The 22,519-nt window shown below is 37.7% G+C and overlaps 1 protein-coding gene across 2 annotated transcripts; it reads left to right on the forward strand.

The window, feature by feature from the left end:
- The first annotated feature begins 8,753 nt into the window (after positions 1 to 8,753).
- On the forward strand, positions 8,754 to 22,449 carry ino80da (INO80 complex subunit Da). Of its 2 annotated transcripts, none has more exons than XM_058787098.1 (10): positions 8,754 to 9,010; positions 10,401 to 10,647; positions 11,854 to 12,671; positions 13,992 to 14,094; positions 14,244 to 14,468; positions 14,562 to 14,671; positions 14,816 to 14,949; positions 15,047 to 15,270; positions 16,537 to 16,697; positions 16,883 to 22,449. In XM_058787098.1, exons 2-10 carry the CDS (start codon positions 10,430 to 10,432, stop codon positions 17,815 to 17,817), a joined length of 2,928 nt encoding a protein of 975 aa, XP_058643081.1. In that variant the 5' UTR covers positions 8,754 to 9,010; positions 10,401 to 10,429; the 3' UTR covers positions 17,818 to 22,449. The 2 variants fall into 2 exon arrangements, with proteins under 2 accessions (XP_058643081.1, XP_058643082.1); XM_058787099.1 differs by having other exon boundaries at positions 8,755 to 9,010; positions 16,540 to 16,697.
- Positions 22,450 to 22,519: the final 70 nt, after the last annotated feature.

Below are 22,519 nucleotides of genomic sequence, written 5' to 3' on the forward strand. Positions count from 1 at the left end.
AACACTACTTTATGCATAACACATACATTTAAACCAAATTATCAAAGTAAGAGTGAATGACAGAGGAGTGTTATATTCATAGTAAAAGAAGTTTATTCTCAGAAGTAATTTTAGTACTACAAGTCATGAGACACAAATGGACCACGAATGCCACAGTTTCCTGAGAATGATTCATTTGGTGTTGTGCTTAAGCTTTCTACTAGCAAACTGCCTAATTATTTGCACCCAGATTTTTGATATAAAAAAGAAATATAGTAATTTTCACTTTAACTAAAATTCTTTTTGTATTGTGATTTCAGCATCATGTTTCATTTGTTGAAGCGCGCTGTGGGTGGTGACCCCCGTGACCCCCAGCAATGGTAATGATTTCAACATGAGGGCATTTCAATGCACTGCAGGTCAAATCTGTGTTGGTATCTCTACTGTGGGATTACCTGCATGCTGATTAAAGAGCATTGAGATAAAGCATTATTGCTTTACAAAAAATAAAATAAATTTAAAAACATCACATCAGTAAACTATCATGGGGTGATGCCCTGGGTATTTTGTATGGTTACAGCATGAAGTGAAGTAGTTCAATAAAAAAATTATGAATACTTTAAAAAATGAGTGTTTTTTTACAAAAATAATATAATTTTGAAAACATATACTTAAGTGCAAACTGAATGTAATGTTTTTGGACACTTAATTGCATGTTACAGTAATTGCAATTAATTAAAAGTGCAGGTAGTTGAATTTAAGATTATTGTTTTGATCCACTATAGGACTTGTTTATATGAAGAGTTCAGATGCAAAAGCCTCTAAATGCCATCTGGAATTTTCTTCTAAAATGAGCATTTTTTATCAGGCTCCTATATTTATGTTCAGTTATTTCACTTTAATTGAGTAGAAAAGGACCTATACATTGCTATCAGAGAAAAATTACTGAACCTAAACATAGCAGCCTAATAAAACTGCTCATTTTAGAAGAAATTTTCAGATGGCATTTAGAGGCTTTTGCATCTGAACTCTTCGATGTTACTTCGGTAACACTTTATTTTAGTATCCTTGTTACACATATTACATGTACTTACTATTATAAAAACAATCAATTATGCATAATTACATGCAAGTAACCCTAAGCCAAACCCTAATTCTGTGTGTAGTTAAATAATATTACTCATTACTTAAATGTATAATTACACTGTAACAAGGACACCTTAAAATAAAGTGTAACCAAAGATTACTCAAATATAACGATTCAAGTACTTTTGAAGTAAAACTTTTACTTTTGAATTAAAATGTATTATTACATAATGCATTTTTAGTTTAAGTGTATTTGAGAAACAGTCATGAAAGTGAACTTTCTTCAAGAACACTTTAGTGAATATAAATGAATACGATAATATCTGCAAATATGCTTTTAAGATTTGAAGTATACTACAAGTGCACACTGAATGCAATTCTCTTTGAAGGGTGTGTCTGTAGCTGCTGTTGAAGGGTGGTCACTAACCCACACAGAACTTTATCAGTGTTGTTGTTGTTTTTGACGATGTGTGGAGCAAGTGCTGACGATCATCTGGCCGACGTGCTTGTTGATGGAAATCCTTGCCAGCAGGTACAACAGTCTCACAGGAGAGCGTAATTCATGTTTACAATCCTGCTACAGATGAGAAGACTAGTCTTTAAAAATACAGCACGCATTGTCATGTATCAATGTGGCATGTAAAATTACTGGTCCTTTCTGCAAGTCTCTTCACATCCCTAAAGCCCCACCAATTCAGAGACAGAAATGTTGTAAACATGTCTTTAATGAGTGCTTCTGCTGTTGAAAACTGCTGAATTTAACCTGAATGTTGATACTGTATAACTTAAGTGTGAAAATGTATGTGAATTCCCGGCTGTTTCATTGGAGATGAATGATACACTTTCAATGCTATAGAAGTACGATTCTGGGTTCCCCAAAGTGAACTTCTTGAAATAGCTTTATTTGTTTGTTTATGTTATGTTAATGTGAATCTAGAGAACCTTTTTTCCACTAGAAAGAACCTTTTGTGGAATGGAAAGGTTCCAGAGATTTTAAAGCTTCTTTTTGGAACAACCGATGCAAATGAAGAATCTTTATTTTTAAAACTGCACTGATAGGCCTTATATACGGAGACTCTAAACTGTTTGGACACTTTTCATACAGTTACTGTTGATCACACAGAAAATATCATAGTTGAATGTCTTTGCATTAATAATCAAAATGTCATCTACACTTAAATTTCCTTTTTTCACCATTTTTGCTTAATGTATTTTAGTGGATGTATTCATTTGCCATCATTTTGAAAAGTATATCAGCTGCTTAATCATTTAAAACCTGTTTACTTAAAAGTGCTTCAACCTACCTCCTAACTTTCTTTAAAATAAATGTTTTTGCTGTAATATATATGCAGCTTAAAGCGTTCCAAAAGTCCAAAAGATATTATTGTGATTTTTGTAATTGTTAGAACTGTGGTCACAGTTCACTTTCATTGCGTAGAAAAGATCTACATCAGCATTGTCCTAAACAGCAAGTCATGCCGGTTGGGAACAGCATGAGGGATTTCGCCTTTTCGTTTGAACTGTGAGTCATTCTTCACAGTGAATCATTTTGTTGTTGTTTGCTGCTCTGTGTCATGGCTGTCAGTTTGGTGTGGGCAAAAAACATGTTTCCTTCACAAAAAAAAAAGTCACTGGTGAGTCACTGCACTTTGAATACACAATTTAAACCTTGAAACACCATTCCTGTGTTCAAAAGCATTAACCTGTCTTTGATGTTTGGTTTTATAATGTTTGCACTGCCTTTTGTGACATGTACAAACAGCTGTGCTCTTTTTAGTATCTACTAAATTATCTGTCTACCTTTTATGTTTGAAATCTCTAAGACTGCAGGACCTCCGGTAATTCTGTTGGATCACAGTTATTTCAGGAGATTGTGTTGGACATGAGTTTTGCTTCATTGTAGAGAGAGGTCCAGCTGGCCAATCTGCCTCTGGACTGTCCCGCTGGTGACCATGGAAGAGAATTTGACCTGCAGGTCAGCATCATAAAGCATTATCTTCTCAAATCACCGTCAGCTGGCGCAGACAAAACAGAGCTTCCATATGGTTCCTGTTAAGTTGCTGTACACAAAGAATTTTCCTAAAATTATTTTGCATGATGAATAATATTTTTAATAGGGGTGTCAACGTTAACGCGTTAACGCATGCGATTAATCTAAAACAATTAACGCGTTAATATTTTTTTTAAAGCAAATTAATCGCTTAATAAGGTTTGACCCCAACTTCTTCCCGTCTTCGCAGCGCGGAAGGTTATATATGTGTGATGAGGTTGCCAGGGTAACGTTAGCGGCACAAGTGGGCTATTTTGAAAATACAGTCGCGGGAAAATTACAGAGCCGTGGGTTGCGGTTTTTTGGGCTACTTTTATAATGTACCGCGGCCGCCCAAAGTGTATATAGACAAATAAAAATAAAATAGATCCTTTTACTAATGTGTATTATACTTGGAATGTATCCCTGGCAACTTAAGAACTAAGAGGCCGTTGTAAACATCACAAACAACGTGAGTTTCAGCCGAAATAAACATGACAACAGCCACTATAGATTATATAAGATAATAAACACATGATTACAATAGATATGGTCTGTATGTGATTTTCTTGAGAATGTGTACATCTGAAATGCTAATTTGTGCAGCCATATAAAAGGCTATAAATAGCATATTTTAACAACAGTAAACTAACGTTACCAAATTCCACACGTGATCGTAAAAGGAAGTTATTATAAACACTCGATGGTGGTTTGAAGTGAGTTCTGAGTAAAAGTGTACTATTAATCTCATAAATTGTCTTATGTAGCATGATGCTAATGTTAGCTCTAACATTAACATCTAGTATGGTCCGATTCTTCTTCATAATGCATTTTGTCATAATACTTCAGGTAAGGTCGCAAGAAAATGTTTTGTTGTATTTAGAAATACTTTTGGTAATAGTTGGGTAAATGTATACTGGGATTGAAGCGATGTGACTTGGTAAACATTTTATTGCCAGTTTAAAGGCTGATAATGGCTGAATAAAAACAAAAGAATATTGGCTTTTTGTTATGTCTTGTTATTCCATGTTTGTATGAATTTTAGTATTTCTATTAATTATGGACAGCACTTTGGTCCATTTTAATGGCTTTGAAAGTGCTCTATATATAAAAATTGAGTTGAGTTGAGTTGAGAATAATGATAAAAGAATAATAAGGATTATGTCTCATACCTGGTGGAAGTGTGAAAGGTTCTGTTTCCTTAAACTAGTTTGTCATGCATTTCTTTATTTAAACACATTTACAGGTAAACATCCTAGTATTTTAAATACTATCTAATAAATACTAATCATGATTAATCACAGTCCACCACTGTGATTAATGCGATTAATTTTTTTAATCGAGTGACAGCACAAATTTTTAACAATGCAGTTTTGTGATAATGTGGTTAACTGTACATTATTCTGTTTATTACATGGCTACCAATTAAATTAATAAGTAGACTTGAAATATACTGTAGGTTCACCCAACAAAGAATGTTTTTGTCCATACAGTGAAAGTCGGTGGGGTCCGAAAGAACAATGGGTCTTATTTTATTAGACATACACACACACAAAACACAAGACATGTTGAAAATGATCTTTATTTGTGTTTGACAGATGGATAAAAAAAATCAAAAACACTTGGAAAGATATTAAAGTCAGTAAATGATGACAGAATTTTTATTTTTGGGTGAATTGTCCATTTTCAATCTATTGGTACGAAAAGTAGTACATAGTAAAAAATAATCTGCCCAGCAAAAAAATAAATAGAATAAAAATAAACTCCACCAGTATTATTAACATGATAAAAAATCATGTTAAAATGTGAGTATCAAATATTATTCATCAGGCTTTTGAGGAATGATTATGTGTTCATCTCTAATTCATGATTGTATATAAATTATATGTACAATAAAAACTAGAGAACATTGATAATACCATTTGAAAAAACATTTAAATATCATATTAAGACATTTTATTGGGAGATATAGAATGACAACTGATATTTATTTTATTTAAGCAGTCTGTTATTTAGTTTTAAAGATCTCACTTATTTACATTGCAAGCTATCAGAATTTCATCTTTTTGGCTATATAAATATCAGCAATTGCACCAAATTGCATATTTTTGCTCAGTTTGGGCCTCTAAATAAAATTTGTGTTTTTTCTTTTACTCCTTGAGTTTGAGCTCTACATTCTCTTACATCATACTTTGATATATTATGAGCCATAAAAGTGAGATAAAAAGAAAGAAAAGTAAGAAAGAAAGTCAGTCCCATAAAATGTAAAAATAAAAAAGTTTTTTCTGACTATTATTTACAGGGTTATTAATACTAAAAAGCTGCTTGTCTTCTATTTTGTCTTTCATCCAGCTCTTTGAGTCTCTACTGATATATTTTATAATGAAGTATGAAGCATGAAGTATAAAAACCACCTGGATATTTTCACCAGCACAACAAAGACATTTGTGTCTTCTGTCTAAAAACATTCCTGACGTTCCATCTTCCTCTGACTAAGCTCATTTGACCATCCCTGTGGTTTAGGACCCGTCCGTGATGTTTGGCAGTGATCCGAGTTGTTTCACAGTCAATGAGAGCAGGACAAAAACAACAGTCCACTCATCGAAACCATAATGATACGTTGTATTCAAGCACTCAATGTGTCCGGCGTGAGCAGGACGGAGCTATTTCAATCTTATCTTCAACTTTATGAAAATATGAAGGCGTATCAGACTAAAGAAAACATATTTTTCTGTGTTGTGTCTAGTTTTGTTGGCGTTGAGGGACTGCACCACAGGGAGAGGAAATGCCATGGAGATCGCTACATGTGTGAAGAAAACGTTTGTGTCAGAGCTGTCTGGGAATGTTATTGACATCTGCCCAGCAGGAGCACTGACCTCCAAACCTAATGATTTCACCTCCTGACCCTGAAAAACCAGGTGGAGAAATACTTTACATGCACTGTTCTTTAGTGCTTTTGCCTGGTGAGGTGAGTGACTAGTTCAGACTCCATCAGTGTGAAAGCAGCATTCATTCACTGTTAAAAATAAAGGTTCTTATTGGCATTTATGGTTCCATAACGAACCTTTAACATCAATAGAACTTTTTCACTGCACAAAAGGTTCTTTATGGTGGCAAAAAACAACATGATCTCACAGAATTCCGTGTAATGTTCACGGACTTAATTAGCCTCCGAATCTGTGGTGGCATCACGGAATCGACGAAAATTTCTTAAATATTAATAATTTCTACATGAAAATAATTCATGTAAATTGCAACACCAATGTTATAGAACAGCATAGTTCTAATAGCAGGGCACCTTGTAACGCAGTGTTACAATGTTCCCCATCTGCGCAACTGGAATTTAAATCCGGTTGTCTTCTGCTAGTTAGCGAAGCATTAAAAATCTATATTAACTTATAAATAAAAGATTGGGAAAATCTAGCAGATTTGTCTCATTTGTCTCAAAGAAACACTATAAACTGAGATGAAAACTTCAGTCAGAAATTTGCTTTTGCTATGGTTAAATAGGCTAAATGCAGCGATATCTTCAAAACATGAATTTTGGCACATATTTTCTCTGTTGATATGGCAGCTAGTAAATACCGTAAGTTCTGTTATGCTAGCATGTGTGGAAATGTTTAAACCATGTGTGTTACAACTAACCCCGAATTAGTTTAGTTAGTAGAACCCCGCGCTCCCCAATTGTGCTCAAGAAGGTCAGTCAGCCAGCAGCCAGCCGCCCTGGATCTGGGCTATAAGCCAGGGAAAGAGGCCTTGAGAAATAATCCACCCAAAGTGCTCTTCCTGCTGGGGGCAGACAGCTTCATAATTTACTGGTGAAAGACACCTCACAAAAATATTTTGATTCTAAAGCTTTATTAGGAAAAAGCTCCTCATAACGAGAGGTGTGGTAGACTTTTCCAGCTGCGTACTCATCAGATTTGACTTCCTACTCAAATGTAACATGCACATCATCAGGAGACTTTTAAGAAGGAAATGTGTCACTTGGGACCGTAAGCAACTACCCAGCACACTCTAGCAGGATTGAGCATTTTCCTAACAAAAGCAATATGCTATTACAACTCAAAATCCCTTAGCAATTGCAGAGCAATGTCCTGGCAAGCACTAGCAACAGTCGAGTTTCATGGCAATGAGTCTTGCACAGACAAGCATCATTCAGAATCTAGTTAGCATTCTAGCTGCTTGGAATCACATGTCTCTCATCCTCTGATGATTGATTTGTTCAAACTGTGCAGCTATATGGTGAAAAGTGATTTCTATCATTATTCTAAAACATAATGTAGGCCTATGATATGGAAAACATTAACAGAACTAGCTAGATTAAGTCATTCTGTGTATTTCTCTCTGTCGCCCTCTGGCGTGTAAATGCCTCCTATTCCCCCCTAAACAAATGTCCACAAAATGTCATGGATATTTTAACCACATCTCAGATAGTTAACTCCCTTGTCTTGCTAAGGTTAATTTCGTAGATCAGCATTATACAGTATATCCAAAAATATTCTGTTCACAGGTTATTTATTTACAAAGCATGTCCTATATTTTATCTCAAGTGTTTTAATGCCACTGTTTTCTTTTTGGTAAATAAGTACAGTAACTTTTGGGAAAAAGGTGTAAGTTTAGGGCCAACATTGTGGTGGAAATGACATTATACTTGAGTGTTGTACCATTTTAAAAAAGCATTTTATGGTCATAGTTTATTATAATCGTAACCTGTAATAAATGTATTTTAATGATAAATTTTATATTTTACGATTGAATGTCTGGGGTATGATACAATCTACAATACAATATACTAATAAATATAGCAAAAATAAATTATGAAGGCCAGTTGTAATGTGTAAAATTGTTATGTGACCTCCATGTCACAAAAATCTGCTTAAAAATTAATCCTTGGGATGTACAAGTGCAGAGATTATTGCATGAAAAGTGAAACAGAGATACCTGTTCATGTATTATAATTTTAGATTATAAAATAGATTATGGATTGGAAAGAGCATTGATGCATTACACCTAATAAACCAGGTTATGATGTTTCTAACTCTGATTGAGTTGCATGAAGGCTCACGTCACGGCAGCTCTTGAAGTACCCAGTTTGCTCAAAAGAGACAACCGCTAGAGAGCAGTGTTATTATATTATATTATATTATATTATATTATATTATATTATATTATATTATATTATATATTATATTATATTATATTATATTATTATTTTATTTTCAGTTTTTATTTTATTTAACATTTTAGTCATTTTGTTATGTGATTTTTTCATTATTATTAATAATAAGAAGAATAATAATTCTGTTTAGCTTTAATTTCAGTTTATTTCAGAATTAATTGTTGTTTGGTTTTGGTAATTTTACTAATTTAACTTACAATTTTATTTACATTTTTTAGTTTAAGTTTTACTTAAAATTCTATTTAAGAATATAGGAAATATTTATATTTTATGTAATTTCAGCTTTATCTTAATTTCAGATTTTAAAAGTATTCAAGTTACCGATAACAACACTGCTAGACGACTGGAACGTTTCTTTTCGAGACACCAGTAACATACATTATTTAACAACAGTGAAAATGTGTTTGTAGTTCATCACGGTAGTAGGCTTGTTGTATGGTGTGTTGTAGTTCATCATGGTAGTGGAGCAGTTGTCATGTCCCCGCAGCGCCGGTAGTGGTGCTGTGAGTCTGCCGAGCACTGAACTCTAAACCCCCGCAGATCTGTTCAATGAGAGCAGACGATAACATAATATTGAAAGTACATTAGTGATCGCTTTAACGGTTCACCACCTCAACAGGGAATAATATTACGTAGCATAAGGAATTCCGATGAATATTCGGTGCAGTTGATGATCTGTGGCGTTTATACAGTCTGTCCGGAGTGAGACCCCGTAGAGGCTGAACCCACTGCAGGTAAGCGGACTCGATTACTGCTCTAACCGACTCATGAGCGCTCTAACTCCCTCACCACGCTACTCGAATACCGAGGCTTGGTAGCTACTGTAGGCCAATGTTTACATTGACTTAGAATGGATATTCAGCAGACCGTATCATGTTGCGATCACTAATCTTGATTCAGTTAAGGCTGCAATAATTTTATTAATTTTAAATAGATTAATTTGCAAAAGGTTTCTAAAAATAATCTACTATTAATGCTTAATAGCTGCAGCGACCCGCTCTTTCGGCCTGATTTAACGGGCCGCATCCGCCATTGTTTATAGCCACATTTACTGCGATTAATATGCACAAGCTTCACGTATTTAATAAAATTTAATAACATAATTCGCGCATGCATGAGCTTATTTTTCTATTTTTGGCATTTTAAATATGACATTAGCGCAGTATCACGGCAGTGTTTCTGTTTCCTGGGTTTGTTTTTAGCATTGTAGCTAACGAGTGGCATATCAAAATAATGTGTAATATTGACAGTCAGGGGCTGAAACAAAATTTTAAACTTATAATAATATAAATTTGCTTTAACGGAGGCAAAAGTGTCAAAATACTGACTGAATATGTTTGTATGTAATGTTTTAGGAGTTATTTAGCATATCGATTTGATGACAGCGATGTTTATTTAACGAAACCGATCATTTGTAAAGTATGAGGTTAAAGAAAGGATTATATGGATATCGTTATAATATCTGCGGAAGCGTTTAAGTTCATTAATTCAGTGTCACAATAAAACCAAAAAGTTCTGATTTTTTTTTTACTTGTGCCATAGTATTACCGTGGTTTTCTTTGTCAGGTGCCTTGACTTGTCATGTATATGACCTCATGCATAAATTTGCTAATAATTTAGGGTATATGTAATATAATATATATTATATGCACTGAATTTTACTTAGGCTATGTCTTCGTGACTCATCTCAAAACTACATAACTTCTAACAGTGACCTGAACCATTCTGTTAATCATAATACATTTATGTCAAAACCAAGCCGAGGATATAATATTTATCACTTTTATGGCTATGTCACATGCTTGTTTGTTTTGGTTGCACTGGTCTCTATCTTTTTGTTGATCTTTGTAGTTAACCTATAACCACATCAACTAGCTGTGACCCTGGGCTGCATTTATTTCAAATATTAAACCAAGACACAAGATCTAACTATTATATTGTCAGTGTTTTATTGTATGGTCATGATTAAAGCTTATGACATCTGATATAATATATATTACATAACATTTACAGGCTTTGCGTAATATACGTTTTGCATTTATAAATGAAATATAGGCTATACTGTGAGTTTAATCTGTGTTATTTATGTGGTGTAATGCACATTTTTTTTCTGTCTCCGATCAGCTGATGTTCTCAGGGACCAGAGTCACGTGATGTACGAAGGTAAACACATCCATTTCTCAGAGGTGGATAATAAGCCGCTGTGCTCCTACAGCCCCAAACTCTGCAAGCAGCGCAGATTGAACGGATACGCCTTCTGCATTCGTCATGTTCTGGAGGACAAAACCGCTCCGTTTAAACAGTGCGAATATGTGGCCAAGTATAACAGTCAGCGATGCACCAACCCAATCCCCAAAGCAGAAGAGCGAAGGTAAGATGAGAGGGAATCCAGCAGATTAGAAGTTTACAGAGGGTCATGGTTTGTACACTCTAAGTTGAGTGTTTAGTGTCAGGAATTAACAACCGGTGCTTTTTCAGATTTTTTTTACATCACACTTTTTTCCCTTAATGGTAAAGTTAAAGAGCAGTTAACCTTCACTGTACAGTACAGAAATGTGACACTGTGGAAATTTCAAACCGCAGTTTGCAGCGAACTCCATCTCTGTAAGTTTAATGTGCATTTGGTAATGCAAAGTGCACCAGTTATGCTTAATTTCCACATAATTGCATGATTTGTATAATTTCAATTTTTGTGGATGGAGGATTACATTTGGCTAGATTTGTAATGAGAAGTGTTTGTCAGCTTGTTGGCTGAATCTTAAAGGCTTCCCAGTTTTCTGCAAAAATAAAAGTGAAGAAACTAATTTACTACTGAACTATATAAAATAATGAATATACTCATTATAAATCATTTATTTTACAGTACATTTATAATGGTATAATCTCCCTCACGCTGTTTAAAAAAACAAAAAGGTCAAAAGAGAAAATAATAATTTAGATACTGTTCAAATGTAATAATAGTTGACATTTTTTATTCTAGTGTTATTGACAATAGTATTGAATATCAGTATTTTTCAAGGTATTGTATCAAAGTTAGAAAGTCCAAACTAATATAAAGACTAATATACTACTTAAAGTAGTTACTGAAGTAATTACAGTAACTGCATAATAACTAGCTACTAACCCAGAACCAATTTTTTTAAAATTATTTTATTTCACAAGAATTGTATGTTATAATTTATTGCTGATTTGTAGTTTCTGTCATGTAGAAATCTGAAAATATCTTGTTTGACAACAGGCTGCTGATGGAAGCAAATGCAATAAGAACTTTGTCCATTTTTTTCTTCAAAATTACTAATGGATTTGTTAAAGAACCACAATTATTAAACAAAATTAGAATTTCCTTTTTAATTCTCATCCCTATATGTGTGGATATGTTCCTGGCCTAATAACCGTATTTTACATTAAAGCCTATGCGTTACAACAGTATACCATGAGAATCAATGAAATAAAGCACTAAAATTTGAGCTCCGCCTCTAGTAGCGTGGAGGCATTTGACAGTACTTCTCAATTCATGATTAAAACTTGCTTTGTGTGATTTGAACAGATACTGTAACATGTACTGATACTTTGGCAGATACTGTAACAGCCACCTACAGGTGCTTGGCTTCATCCCGAAGAAGGAGCGTAAAAAGAAGCAGGATGCTCTGGAGGAGGTTCGTGCCCGTGCTCACGTGGAGTCTGTCGCTCTGAACATCACCGTTCCCTCTCTGGCTCTGAGAGACACTAATGGGTTGGATGGCCTCCCTCCGTCTCCGCCCTGCTCCCGTCTGACCCCGATGCCTCTCTCGGACTCTGATCTCCTTGACCCCTTTGCCTTCTATGAGGAGGACACGGACGGAGAGGAAAGCGTGGTACAGAAGAGCTCCAGCAAGCGGAAGCCACCCAGCAGGCCAGTGATTGGCCTGAGGGTGACAGCTCGGGACCCAGAACACCATCAGCCGGATATTGAGCACTTTAGCGCCGTCACTGAACCCTGCACACTCCCAGCCTCCACACCACACCTACCACAACCACCTCCACCACCGGCTCCACCTCCGCCTCAACCCTCAGCGAGGCTTGTCCAGCCCCCTCAACGTACAGATCGGCCCGCTTACGCCCAACATGGGGCAGTGCAGACTCTGCTATGCAAGCCAGCTCCACCTCAGAGTGGGCCCTCTGTTTTAACTGGTCTGCTCCCGTCTGCTGGAGTTCAGAACCAGCCTGTTAGCCGGAGACCTGTCCCTGCTGCATCCCCTCGCCCACCTGCTGCCCAGGACTGCCCACAGCCCCGTGCCGTGGCCATGCGCCCCAATGCCTTTACAGCACCCCCTGTCTGCCTGCTCAGACTGCAGCACCTTGTGCAGCTCTACACTCAGAGACAGAGAGAACACGGAGACCTGTTCCCACATCTTGGTACGACCAACTTGTTACAATTAAGCATTTCTGTTCTACGCAGTGCAGAATGCACAAACTAAAAACTAGGGTTGAGACCCAAAAAAAAATTCTGGAAAGTTTCGGGGCAGATGCGTTAATTGGGTGTGTGTGTGTCTGTGTGTGTATATATATATTAGTTTTGATGCTTGAAAACCCTCTTTCGTCTTTGACACACACACACACACACACACACACACACACACACAAAGACGAAAGAGGATTTTCAAGCATCAAAACTATTATATATATATATATATATATATATATTACATACACACGTGTCAAAGATGAAAGAGGGTTTTCAAGCATCAAAACTATAAGTGTAATGCAGCTTTGAATTGTTGTTGTTTTACATTATTTTAGAAAGTGTCCTGTTTAATTAAATAGTTTTTTTTTTCTGCGCAAAAAATAAATCATACATTTTATTTTTTTTTACCATGATTTACAGAAAACGTAACGCCACTAAAATGTAATTCAGTTTAACAATCTTGTCAAGCATATTTACCACAAGAATCAGTTTATCATATATTAAAAGACTAACTTATTTTTACCCCAAATACTGCTTACTTGTAATTTTATATTTTTAAACATTGCTACTATCCCATTTTGGCCATTTGTCAGCAAGAATGTTTTACTCATTTAAAATGCAATAAAATTTTGTATGCTCACTTTTTCTTTTATATAGGCTATTTTAATACGTGCAGGTCAGAATAAGTTGTTTAAATTTTTACATGCACCCACATTTTGACATTTTATTCACCCAAAACTTGTTTGAAACCTTAAAAGTAGACACTTTACTTGCATTTAATGTGCACTTTGTATCTATGCATATATTCACAAACACACACACAAACATGGTCAGTAAGGAAATTATTTCTTTTATTCAGCAAGGATGATATTAAATTGATAAAAAGTGACAGTAAAGATATTTATAAAGTTACAAAAGCAATGCTTTTTCAGCTAAATGCTGTTCTTTTCAACTTTCCATTTCTCATAATATCCTAAAGGAGTCATGAGAAATCCACTAAAATATTAAATGTTTTTTGAGCAGCAAATCAGTATATTAGAATGATTTCTGAAGGATCATGTGACACTGAAGACTCGAGTAATGCTGCTGAAAATTCAGCTTTGCATCACAGAAATATTTTTTAATTAATTTTTTAATACATTTTAAAATATACTAAATTGCAAAACAGTTGTTTTAAATTGTAGTAATATTTTATTATGTACTTAACAATGTGCAATGTCCTTTATCTATGTCCTTGATATCTGATCATATATACATGTGTGTTTCCATAGGGCTAGACTGGTCTGAGGACAGTACAGATGATGAAGATTCAGAGGAGATTGTTCCTTTATTGCCTCAGGCCTGGAGACTTCAGGAAAGAAGCTCACATCAAAGGTAAGAAATTCACTCCTCACTTGCTCCTCACAACTTCTGAGATAGTAAATATAATGCCATTTACAATTAATGTACTCCATGAGTATAGATCAGAATGAAAAACAAGCATGTTATTATCCAGACTGATTTGTTTTGTTTGTATGCATCAGCTCCTCCAATGAAAAGCCGCTTTCCCGGCGGGCACGTCTGGCACAGCTATGTACATACCTACAGGAGAGGTATAAACACCTGTGTCGACAGGACAGGGCAGCCACCCGTCACAGCAGATACCGATACGCCTTCCGGAAAGCTCTGCTCCATGCTGCAAGCAAAGACCCAGACTGCACTGCACAGCTCATTCAGAAACTCAGCAAAAGCTCACAGACCTCAACCTGGTGTGTTGAACATGACATGTTTGCAAGGATTGTGTGCATTTCAGGGCTGTGTGTGATTTTAATATGTCTGTATAAATGATTTTATTTTTTCAGTTCAAGGTCTGCAGTACCACACAAGTATGAAAGGACAATGTGTACAGGAACCACGAAGGGTCAAAGCTGCAGCAACATAGCTTTGCCATTTTCACGTCACTGTTTTCAACGTATCCTTTAAGTTAAATGACCAGAGGTTAGTGGTGGCCTAGTGATGAAATGATGAATTGTGAACAATGGCCAAGTCACAAGCAACACCTACTTGCAGTTGTCAGATGCCAATGTGTTATGTTCTTGACAGCACGTTGACGCAGATATCCTGTTGAATCGCTCTCAGCAGCTGTTCTCCAGTTGCACGGCACGGTTCGCTGATGGACAGCAGTGCTCCGTTCCTGTGTTTGACATCACGCACCAGACACCTCTTTGTGACGAACATGCCAAGAAAATGGTGAGAAACCACACAACTTATCTTGATAACCTTGAAAGGGATGTGTTTACACAGTACAGCGTTGGTTGTAAGTTGTACGTAAATGTGTGTGTGGCAGGATAATTTCCTGCGCGGGGATGGCAACAGACGCAGTCAGCAGCAGCAGCAGCAGCAGCTGCGGCGCCCACGTAAGAAGACCAAACCGCCTGCACTGACAAAGAAACACAAAAAGAAAAGAAGACGAGGTCCACGCAGACCGCAGAAGCCCATTCCTCCCGCTGTGCCACAGGGCAACTTGCTAATGCCCTCCCTCTCACTCCCCACTCACCACGCCCATGTCAGGTGCATATCCTTCTTTCAAATGCATGACTTGCTTCACAAATGTTTCATTGTTGCATTCAAAAATGAGTCCTTACACATTGGAAATACCAATGTTGTAGTCAAGACCAGCTCATTTGAGCCCAAGTCAAGTCACCTTTATTTATATAGTGCTTTATACAATACAGATTGTGTCAAAGCAGCTTTACAGTATAAAAGAGGAAAATAGTGTGTCAATAATGCAAGAGGACAATAATAAACAGTCAATTTTTCAGTTAAAGTCAGTTCATCATTGATTCAGTGATGTCATCATCCAGCTCAGTTCAGTTCACTTCAAATAGCCAGAAATGAAGTGTCCCCAACTAAGCAAGCCAAAGGCGATGACAAGGAACCTAAACTCCATCGGTGACAGAAATGGAGAAAAAAAAAAAACTTGGGAGAAACCAGGCTCAGTTGGGGGACCAGTTCTCCTCTGGCCATATGAAACCAGCATGGTGTCTAGCTCAAGACCCAAGTAGGTTGAGTTCAAGTCAAGATTGAGACTAGTAGAGGTTTCTGAATGATCCATACCTGTTTCTGGAGATATACCTTCTTACAAAGTTCATCCCCGATTCTAAGTCCAGCTAATTAAGGTACACTTTTTTTTTTTTTTTTCAGGAGAACTTGATAATTAAAAATAATATAACGGGTGTGCTGGAGCAGGGTTAGAATTGAACTCTGCAGGTAGGTATATCTCCAGGAACAGGACAGGGCACCCCTGAGTTACACAGTAATTATTAAAAAATTTTCACGACAGCACAGAGTGGATTATATCCGCTAGTTGGCATGGACCACAAAATGTATCCACAGTGTTATGCTGAGACCATGACAAGACCCAAGACCATGATAATATGGTCTTGAGACCGAGTCTAGTTTCGAATACTGAAAAAAACTGACAAATACATGTTGTATTGCCAGTGTTGTCGCAAGGATACTGTAACAGCCAATAGAGTAGGACAACAACTGTCATCAAAGAGTAACAGTATCTTGCTGAGGAAGTTGGTTAATGTAAGACAATCTGTCGGTATGTTGATAGCTATCTACCTGAAATGTAACTCTTCCGGTTCAATGAAAGACATAAAGGGAACTTAGCCTCTCGAGTACCTAAGCTACCGCCACAGCAACAACACAAGAGGATCTGTGCTTGTAATGTGTTGGCCAACCATTCATATTCATGTCCTTCATAGAGTTTGTTTCCGACTTTATTCAACTTAAGTCTAGCTGGCACTCACTCTCTGCCTGTCGCTCTAGCAGGAGTCCGTCGACCCCTGAACTCAGCGCAGATGAGCTTCCTGACGACATCACAAATGAAATGCCTGACATTCCCAATGATCTTGAGCTGAATCAGGAAGATTTCTCTGATGTGCTGCCCAGACTCCCCGATGATCTTCAGGATTTCGACCTTTTTGAGGGTATGTTCACATCTGATTATATGACAACAAAATATGATAAAGACTGTAGAGTAGCCTCTTTTGATTTGGGCCAGCAAGAAATCACAAAGACTAGCATTTGACAATCAACACTCAAGTTTTCTTCAAAAAATCTACTTGCCCGTTGGTTGGTTTGCACTTTGTCTGAGTTGTCTTTGTGGATCCAGGTAAGAATGGAGAGTTGTTGCCCACCACAGAGGAGGCAGAGGAGCTGGTCAGAGCCCTGCAGGCCATGGGGTCATATCCTGACTCCCTGGTGTGTTTGTCCTCAATGGCCGAACTGACACCAGCAGACGGGGTAGACCACAGAACCATGGCTGTGTTCTCGGGATCAGGGGTCACAGCGACTGGCATCGGAGACCTTCTAAACGGCCGAATGGCTTCTGAGACTTTTCCCAATCTAGAGCTGGAGGGAAACCTCCTCCACACCCCGACAGACCATCATTTCCCAACGTCCCCTTCTCCCCAGCCAAACCAGAGCAACGCCACCACACCCTCTACAAATCCCAATGGTGGGTTAACAGAACGAACGTTTTCCCGAGCTCCCAAACCGGACTCGTCCCCACCAGGTAGTCATTACAGCAGCGAGCATGTGCCATCGGCCTACAGGGATCATATCTCACCCCCACATGGTGCCTCTTATCAAACCGACCCGCCTCTCTTGCTGGAGGTGCCTTTGAGTGGAGCGCCCGGGCCTCCACGCACCTCCTGGAATAACCTCCCGCTTTCGCTCACAGACCCGGCACAGTTCGGTAACCTACTCACTGCTGAAACTCACCTGCTCTCCACTGCTCTGTCCACCCCGCCCTCCACGTCCCACTCCACAATCCTGCAGCCCACTGCTGCTCTCTCCGCTCTACCCCAACCGGGCCTGACTGGCCTCACCTCACCCTCATCCTCGCCCTCTTCACGGGACCTTCTCACCCAAACCCAACCTAAACTACAACTCCCACAGTTTAGTGCAGCCTTCGGCCACCAACTGGCTTCCCACAGTGGGATCCCCAAAGACCTGCAGCCCAGCCATAGCTCAACAGCGCCACCTACAGGCTTTACCATCACTAGTGCCACTGCTGCCACTCCCCCGTTCCCTCAGAGCAACTGAGTCTGGTTAGAGAGACCACCCCATCTCACATTTTAAAGGGATAGTTCACTTAAAAATGAAAACTGTCATAATTTACTCACCCTCCTTGGAACAAGAAAGGAGAAATTCTGAACAATGTTCACTTTCTGCTCTTTAAAAAAAAAAAAAAAAAGTAGTGAACAAGGGCTGTCAAGCTCCAAATCGGCACTCTAAATTTCTACACATTTAAACTGGTGTGTAACAATCGGTTATGGCGTATGATAACCAGGATTGTTTAGCAATATCTTTGCGTGGCATATTTACCTGTTTACACATGACTTTTGACAGCTGCAAGACTTTGAGTGAGTAAAGGCCTGTTCACACCAAGGCAGATGTTTAGTAAACATTTTAATTTGAATGAATGGCTGTTAATGCATCTGTTCAGACCGACACAAATATTCGCACATCGTGAGTGCTAATTTGGCAAACTACAAAGAAAACTGGCAGACCTGTAGTTTGCAATTTTGATCACAAAAAGTCATTGCGTAAAACTATGATGTGATGACGCTTACTAATATTATTTTGTGATCAAAGTGACAGTAATTGGCAGAGGAAGAATTCTTTGTGATAAGTGGGTGTCAGAAGTGGAAATTAGCACAGTGCTCATCTGTACTGCTGTACTTCTGTTTTTCAGTAAGCGCCACCTACTATCATGGAGTAAATTTGCATTTTCATTCAACACATCTGCCTTTTTTCCCCATTGGTCTTAACAGAAAATCAAATGTTTGTAAACAGGCCTTTAATTACTTAAATTTCAGTCAGTTCCTAACACAAAGCTATCGTATGTCTTCAGAAGACTTGGAATAAAGTGCACAAATCATATGGACCTTTTTTATGAAGCTTTCATGTCCAATCATTTTAATTGCATGAAGAAGAGCAGCCTGAACATTCTTGAAAACGTCTCCTTTTGTGTTCTTCAGAAGAAAGTATGGGTTTAAGGGTTTCTCTTTTGGGTGAACTAACTTTTGAATTTCCATCACCAACCATAGATCAGCAGCAGATTTGAATCTTTCTGTACACGTATCTCTGCTTGGTCTGTCAGCAGTGTCCATCCTCTGTTTGTTATTTTGGTTATGTTCTATCCTCACATGCCCCTTTTCCATTAAATGGTGCTAGTGCAGGAGCCAGTGATCTGTGGAGCTGTCTCAGAGCCAACCCATATTTCTTGAGAGCCAAACAATGATTTAACTGAAAACATTACTACATTACCTGATCATGTGCATTACAGTCTTAGTTTATTCCAGTTTTTGAGAACCTATTTTCATTGAATTATCATAAGAACAATCATGATTCACACATATGATATTTGTAAATAAATCATTATTTCAGACAGACAGGGACTATCATGTTGCTGGAGAAGCTGTGCAGCACGATTAAAAATAGAAATGCTAACTGAGGTTGTGTGCAACATATATTTTTACGTTATATAGGACTCTTTTACCATCCAGTGACTCTAATGTTACTAGATCTTTGAGATCTGCAGGTTTAGGAGCTAAGACACAAACCCACCCTTTTTCAGTGGAAACGTGGAAAATGGTACCAGGCACCAGCACCGTGTCAGTGGAAAAGGGGTGATGGTCTGTTGTACTAAGGCTAGTGAATCATATTCTTGTCATATTACTTGTTCCATTCGTATAATATTCCTTAAATGAGAGTAGCAGGCTGTTGGTTGGCTTGTGTCCTGTAGAGTGCTTGTGAGAGGAATGTGCTGGTGTGTGTTGGCTGGAAAAAGAGCAGGGCAAGACTCTTGTTTATACTTGGTATTAGCATCAGTCTTGGGTAATCTAATCACAAGTAGTCAGCTGAGGAATAATCATTTACACATGGTGTTAACGTGCATTGCCTTTGACCTTATGTCCACTTATGACAGGTTTTTGTTGAGGTGAGATAATGTGATTTCAGTAGTGTCATCTGTGAGTCACTGCGTGTTGACTGCATTGCCACACTCGTGCCCTCATATTTGAACTTGATTGTTGATATGAGAAATTTACGATTTACACAATTTACGCAAGATCTTGTGCTTTATTTTTGAGCAAGCTGTCACTCACATGAGATTGGAGCAATTAGCAAATGACAACGATCCAGTCAGTTCCTGATTGACAAAATAAAGTCCAGCTCTACGTTTTTTCTCATTCAAGAAGCCGTCATTCTGATATACGTCACAATAGAGAAGAAAATCTGGTTGCAATGAGGTCAGCTTTCTAGTTGTACATAGCTTGCAAAATGTATTAAATGAGAAGGTGGTCCAGGATGCATTAGTGTAATGCGATGTGGCATCTCTGAAAGTGTGATTGGATCACCCAAGATGCATACCAAGTATTAAAAACCAATAAACCATAAATGTCAACACTGTCATAGTGGCACTGAAGTTGTACAACTTTCAGCCTGATCTCAGACAGTAGCCCAGAATGAACTCCAGCACAGCCAACATCACTCCTGTCATTCAGCAGTCTGTCTCTATATAACAGGACCGGTCTAAACTTGATGTGGCCTCGAGAGAATCCACCATACGACTTGTAATCAGGACACAAATCTGTATGACTGAACAGTACGATTCATTGTTGGGTCTTTGCACATGCTCAGTGGACCAGGCCTGGACTGCTCACATCACAAGGTTAATTAAAGCAATAATCTCCTCAGCAGAGTCTCTCATACCAGTCTTCAGGTGCGGCTCACTCCCAGCAGCCTCAGTGACAAACAGCTGGATCTCATTCTCCTTAAACAGTTTTTCATTGATGGCTTAACTGTTTGATTCACGGCAAAGATCTCAACTTTGCTAATCTTGTAGAAACACTGACATGGAACTCTTTCAGCGAAGAGTAAACAGAACAATGACACTTTGAGGTGATATTTTGCCAAATACATGGGTTCAAATGTTTGTTCTTCTTCATGGTGCTTAATCAGTTTAGGACCTCGTTTGGTCTTTCTAATACAAGAGCCCTTGGTGGCAAGGTTTCCGAGTACAGCAGAGCTGGCAGATGGAAGGAATGGGTGGCGGGAGAGTTGATGTCAACTGAAATAACCCTGCGTTTGTTTTGTGGACATTTGGTGCAATTTCTATGGAGAATGGTTTGTGCAACCTGATGGTTCTTCTCCAGACTTCCACAGAAGTGTCAGGTTCAAACTCAGCCATTTTTAGTCACCGTCAGTCAGCCTTATGCCACGTGGGACCAATGTTCCCTGCAGATTTAGTTTTCTCTTTTGAAGTTAAGACAGCAAAACCAAGGTTTTTGGTAGATTTTAGACACTGAACGATTATCTTATATATTAAGTATTAAATATATTTATAGAATAGAATCCTCTAGATTGGGTTTTATTGGTTGAATTGAAATCTGAAAGAGAACTAGTCATTTGCAACATACTTGGTGGAACCAATGCATTTAGTGGCATAATGTTTGGTAGTTTTAATGGCTATCAAAATTCTCGTGATTAATCATTTTTTATTGATTGATGTTGTGTATCTGTGTCATTTCTTTGGACGAAGAGACTGTGATCATGTGCAACAGTATTTTTCATAGCTATTAAAAAAAAATAACAGTCAGTGGTCGCTGAAAGACGTAAAACCACAGCCGTGGCCCTTATGCACTTAATCTAATCCAATCTCACTAGTCAGAAAAGAAAAAAAATAGTGGGTCTCATTCATGAAAAACCAGGAGAACGAAACTTGTGTAAAATCATTTGATGGAATTACATTTAATAATTTCTAAAAACCAGTGACAGTTTATGCAAGAATGGTTTTAGAAAAGATTCAGTTCATTCTTGCATAAACTGTCGCATTGAATAGAACAGTTCATAAAACTGCCATTACATCATTTTCACACTGAATGGAATCGTTTGTAAAACCGGTTTAAAACCACTCCGATTGAATCATTTGTAGAATCATTCTTGTATAAGTTGTGACATTACATTGAATGCAACAGCTTACGTAATAATGGTTTTATGATGATTTACACACATTCGTTCTGCTCTGTTTCATGAAAGAGGTCATTTGTGTGGCACAATGATCACAGGCATACTGGAGCCGTTTCTTCATTTGGAGGCATCCTCAAGTCAATCTCTAGATTCGTTTGTAGTGACAAAACATTGTTCGTTTTCTAGGTCATCACCCTTTAACCTCCTGTGTACCACAGGTTCTAAATGACTTTTCTGTCACTTGTGCAAAAGCCTGCTACTTGTGAACAAGAGTCGTCTTTGTTTATTCTCCCCACCAATGTTCATCAGTTGTGGCAAAAGCTGAAATGTTGTGTGCAGTCCAAGTTTTTACTGTGTTACTACTGTGTGTCCTGTGCGAATGACAGCAGGTCCGCTGCACAGAGAAACCCCCAGACAAAAGTCGCTTGCACTCTGCGTTAAGATGGCTGACTGATTCCTATACTCACTGAATGTACTGTAGAACTGTTTTTAAAACTCATAGGATAATCTAGTCACCTTTTGTTATTGGTCTTTAATTTGTCTAAGGTATTTTTTTGTATACAAAAGTTTACATTTTTATGTATATTTTTCTCGTGTAAAAATTATGTAATATGTGTATAAACATTGTATGTAATATCTGTATATAGAGTGACAAATTTTGATCTTGTTTTTGGATGTAAGAATTAAAATTGTGTGAATTTGTTGGATTGTTACAGTTTGGATTGGTTCGACTGTTACACATTCATCTGCCTTGCGGACAAGTCGGCTTTGA

The sequence above is a fragment of the Onychostoma macrolepis genome, chromosome 09 (genome assembly GCF_012432095.1).
Source record: "Onychostoma macrolepis isolate SWU-2019 chromosome 09, ASM1243209v1, whole genome shotgun sequence".
In the NCBI taxonomy this organism is placed as follows: domain Eukaryota; kingdom Metazoa; phylum Chordata; class Actinopteri; order Cypriniformes; family Cyprinidae; genus Onychostoma; species Onychostoma macrolepis.

What these genes read in the sequence shown, in the direction of transcription:
- ino80da (XM_058787098.1), top strand. Translation starts at nt 10,430, where the DNA reads ATGTACGAAGGTAAACACATCCATTTCTCAGAGGTGGATAATAAGCCG. An exon ending in CCCAAAGCAGAAGAGCGAAG is followed by an intron (nt 10,648 to 11,853) that starts GTAAGATGAGAG and finishes ATACTTTGGCAG; the next exon opens with ATACTGTAACAGCCACCTAC. An exon ending in TTCACGTCACTGTTTTCAAC is followed by an intron (nt 14,672 to 14,815) that starts GTATCCTTTAAG and finishes ACGTTGACGCAG; the next exon opens with ATATCCTGTTGAATCGCTCT.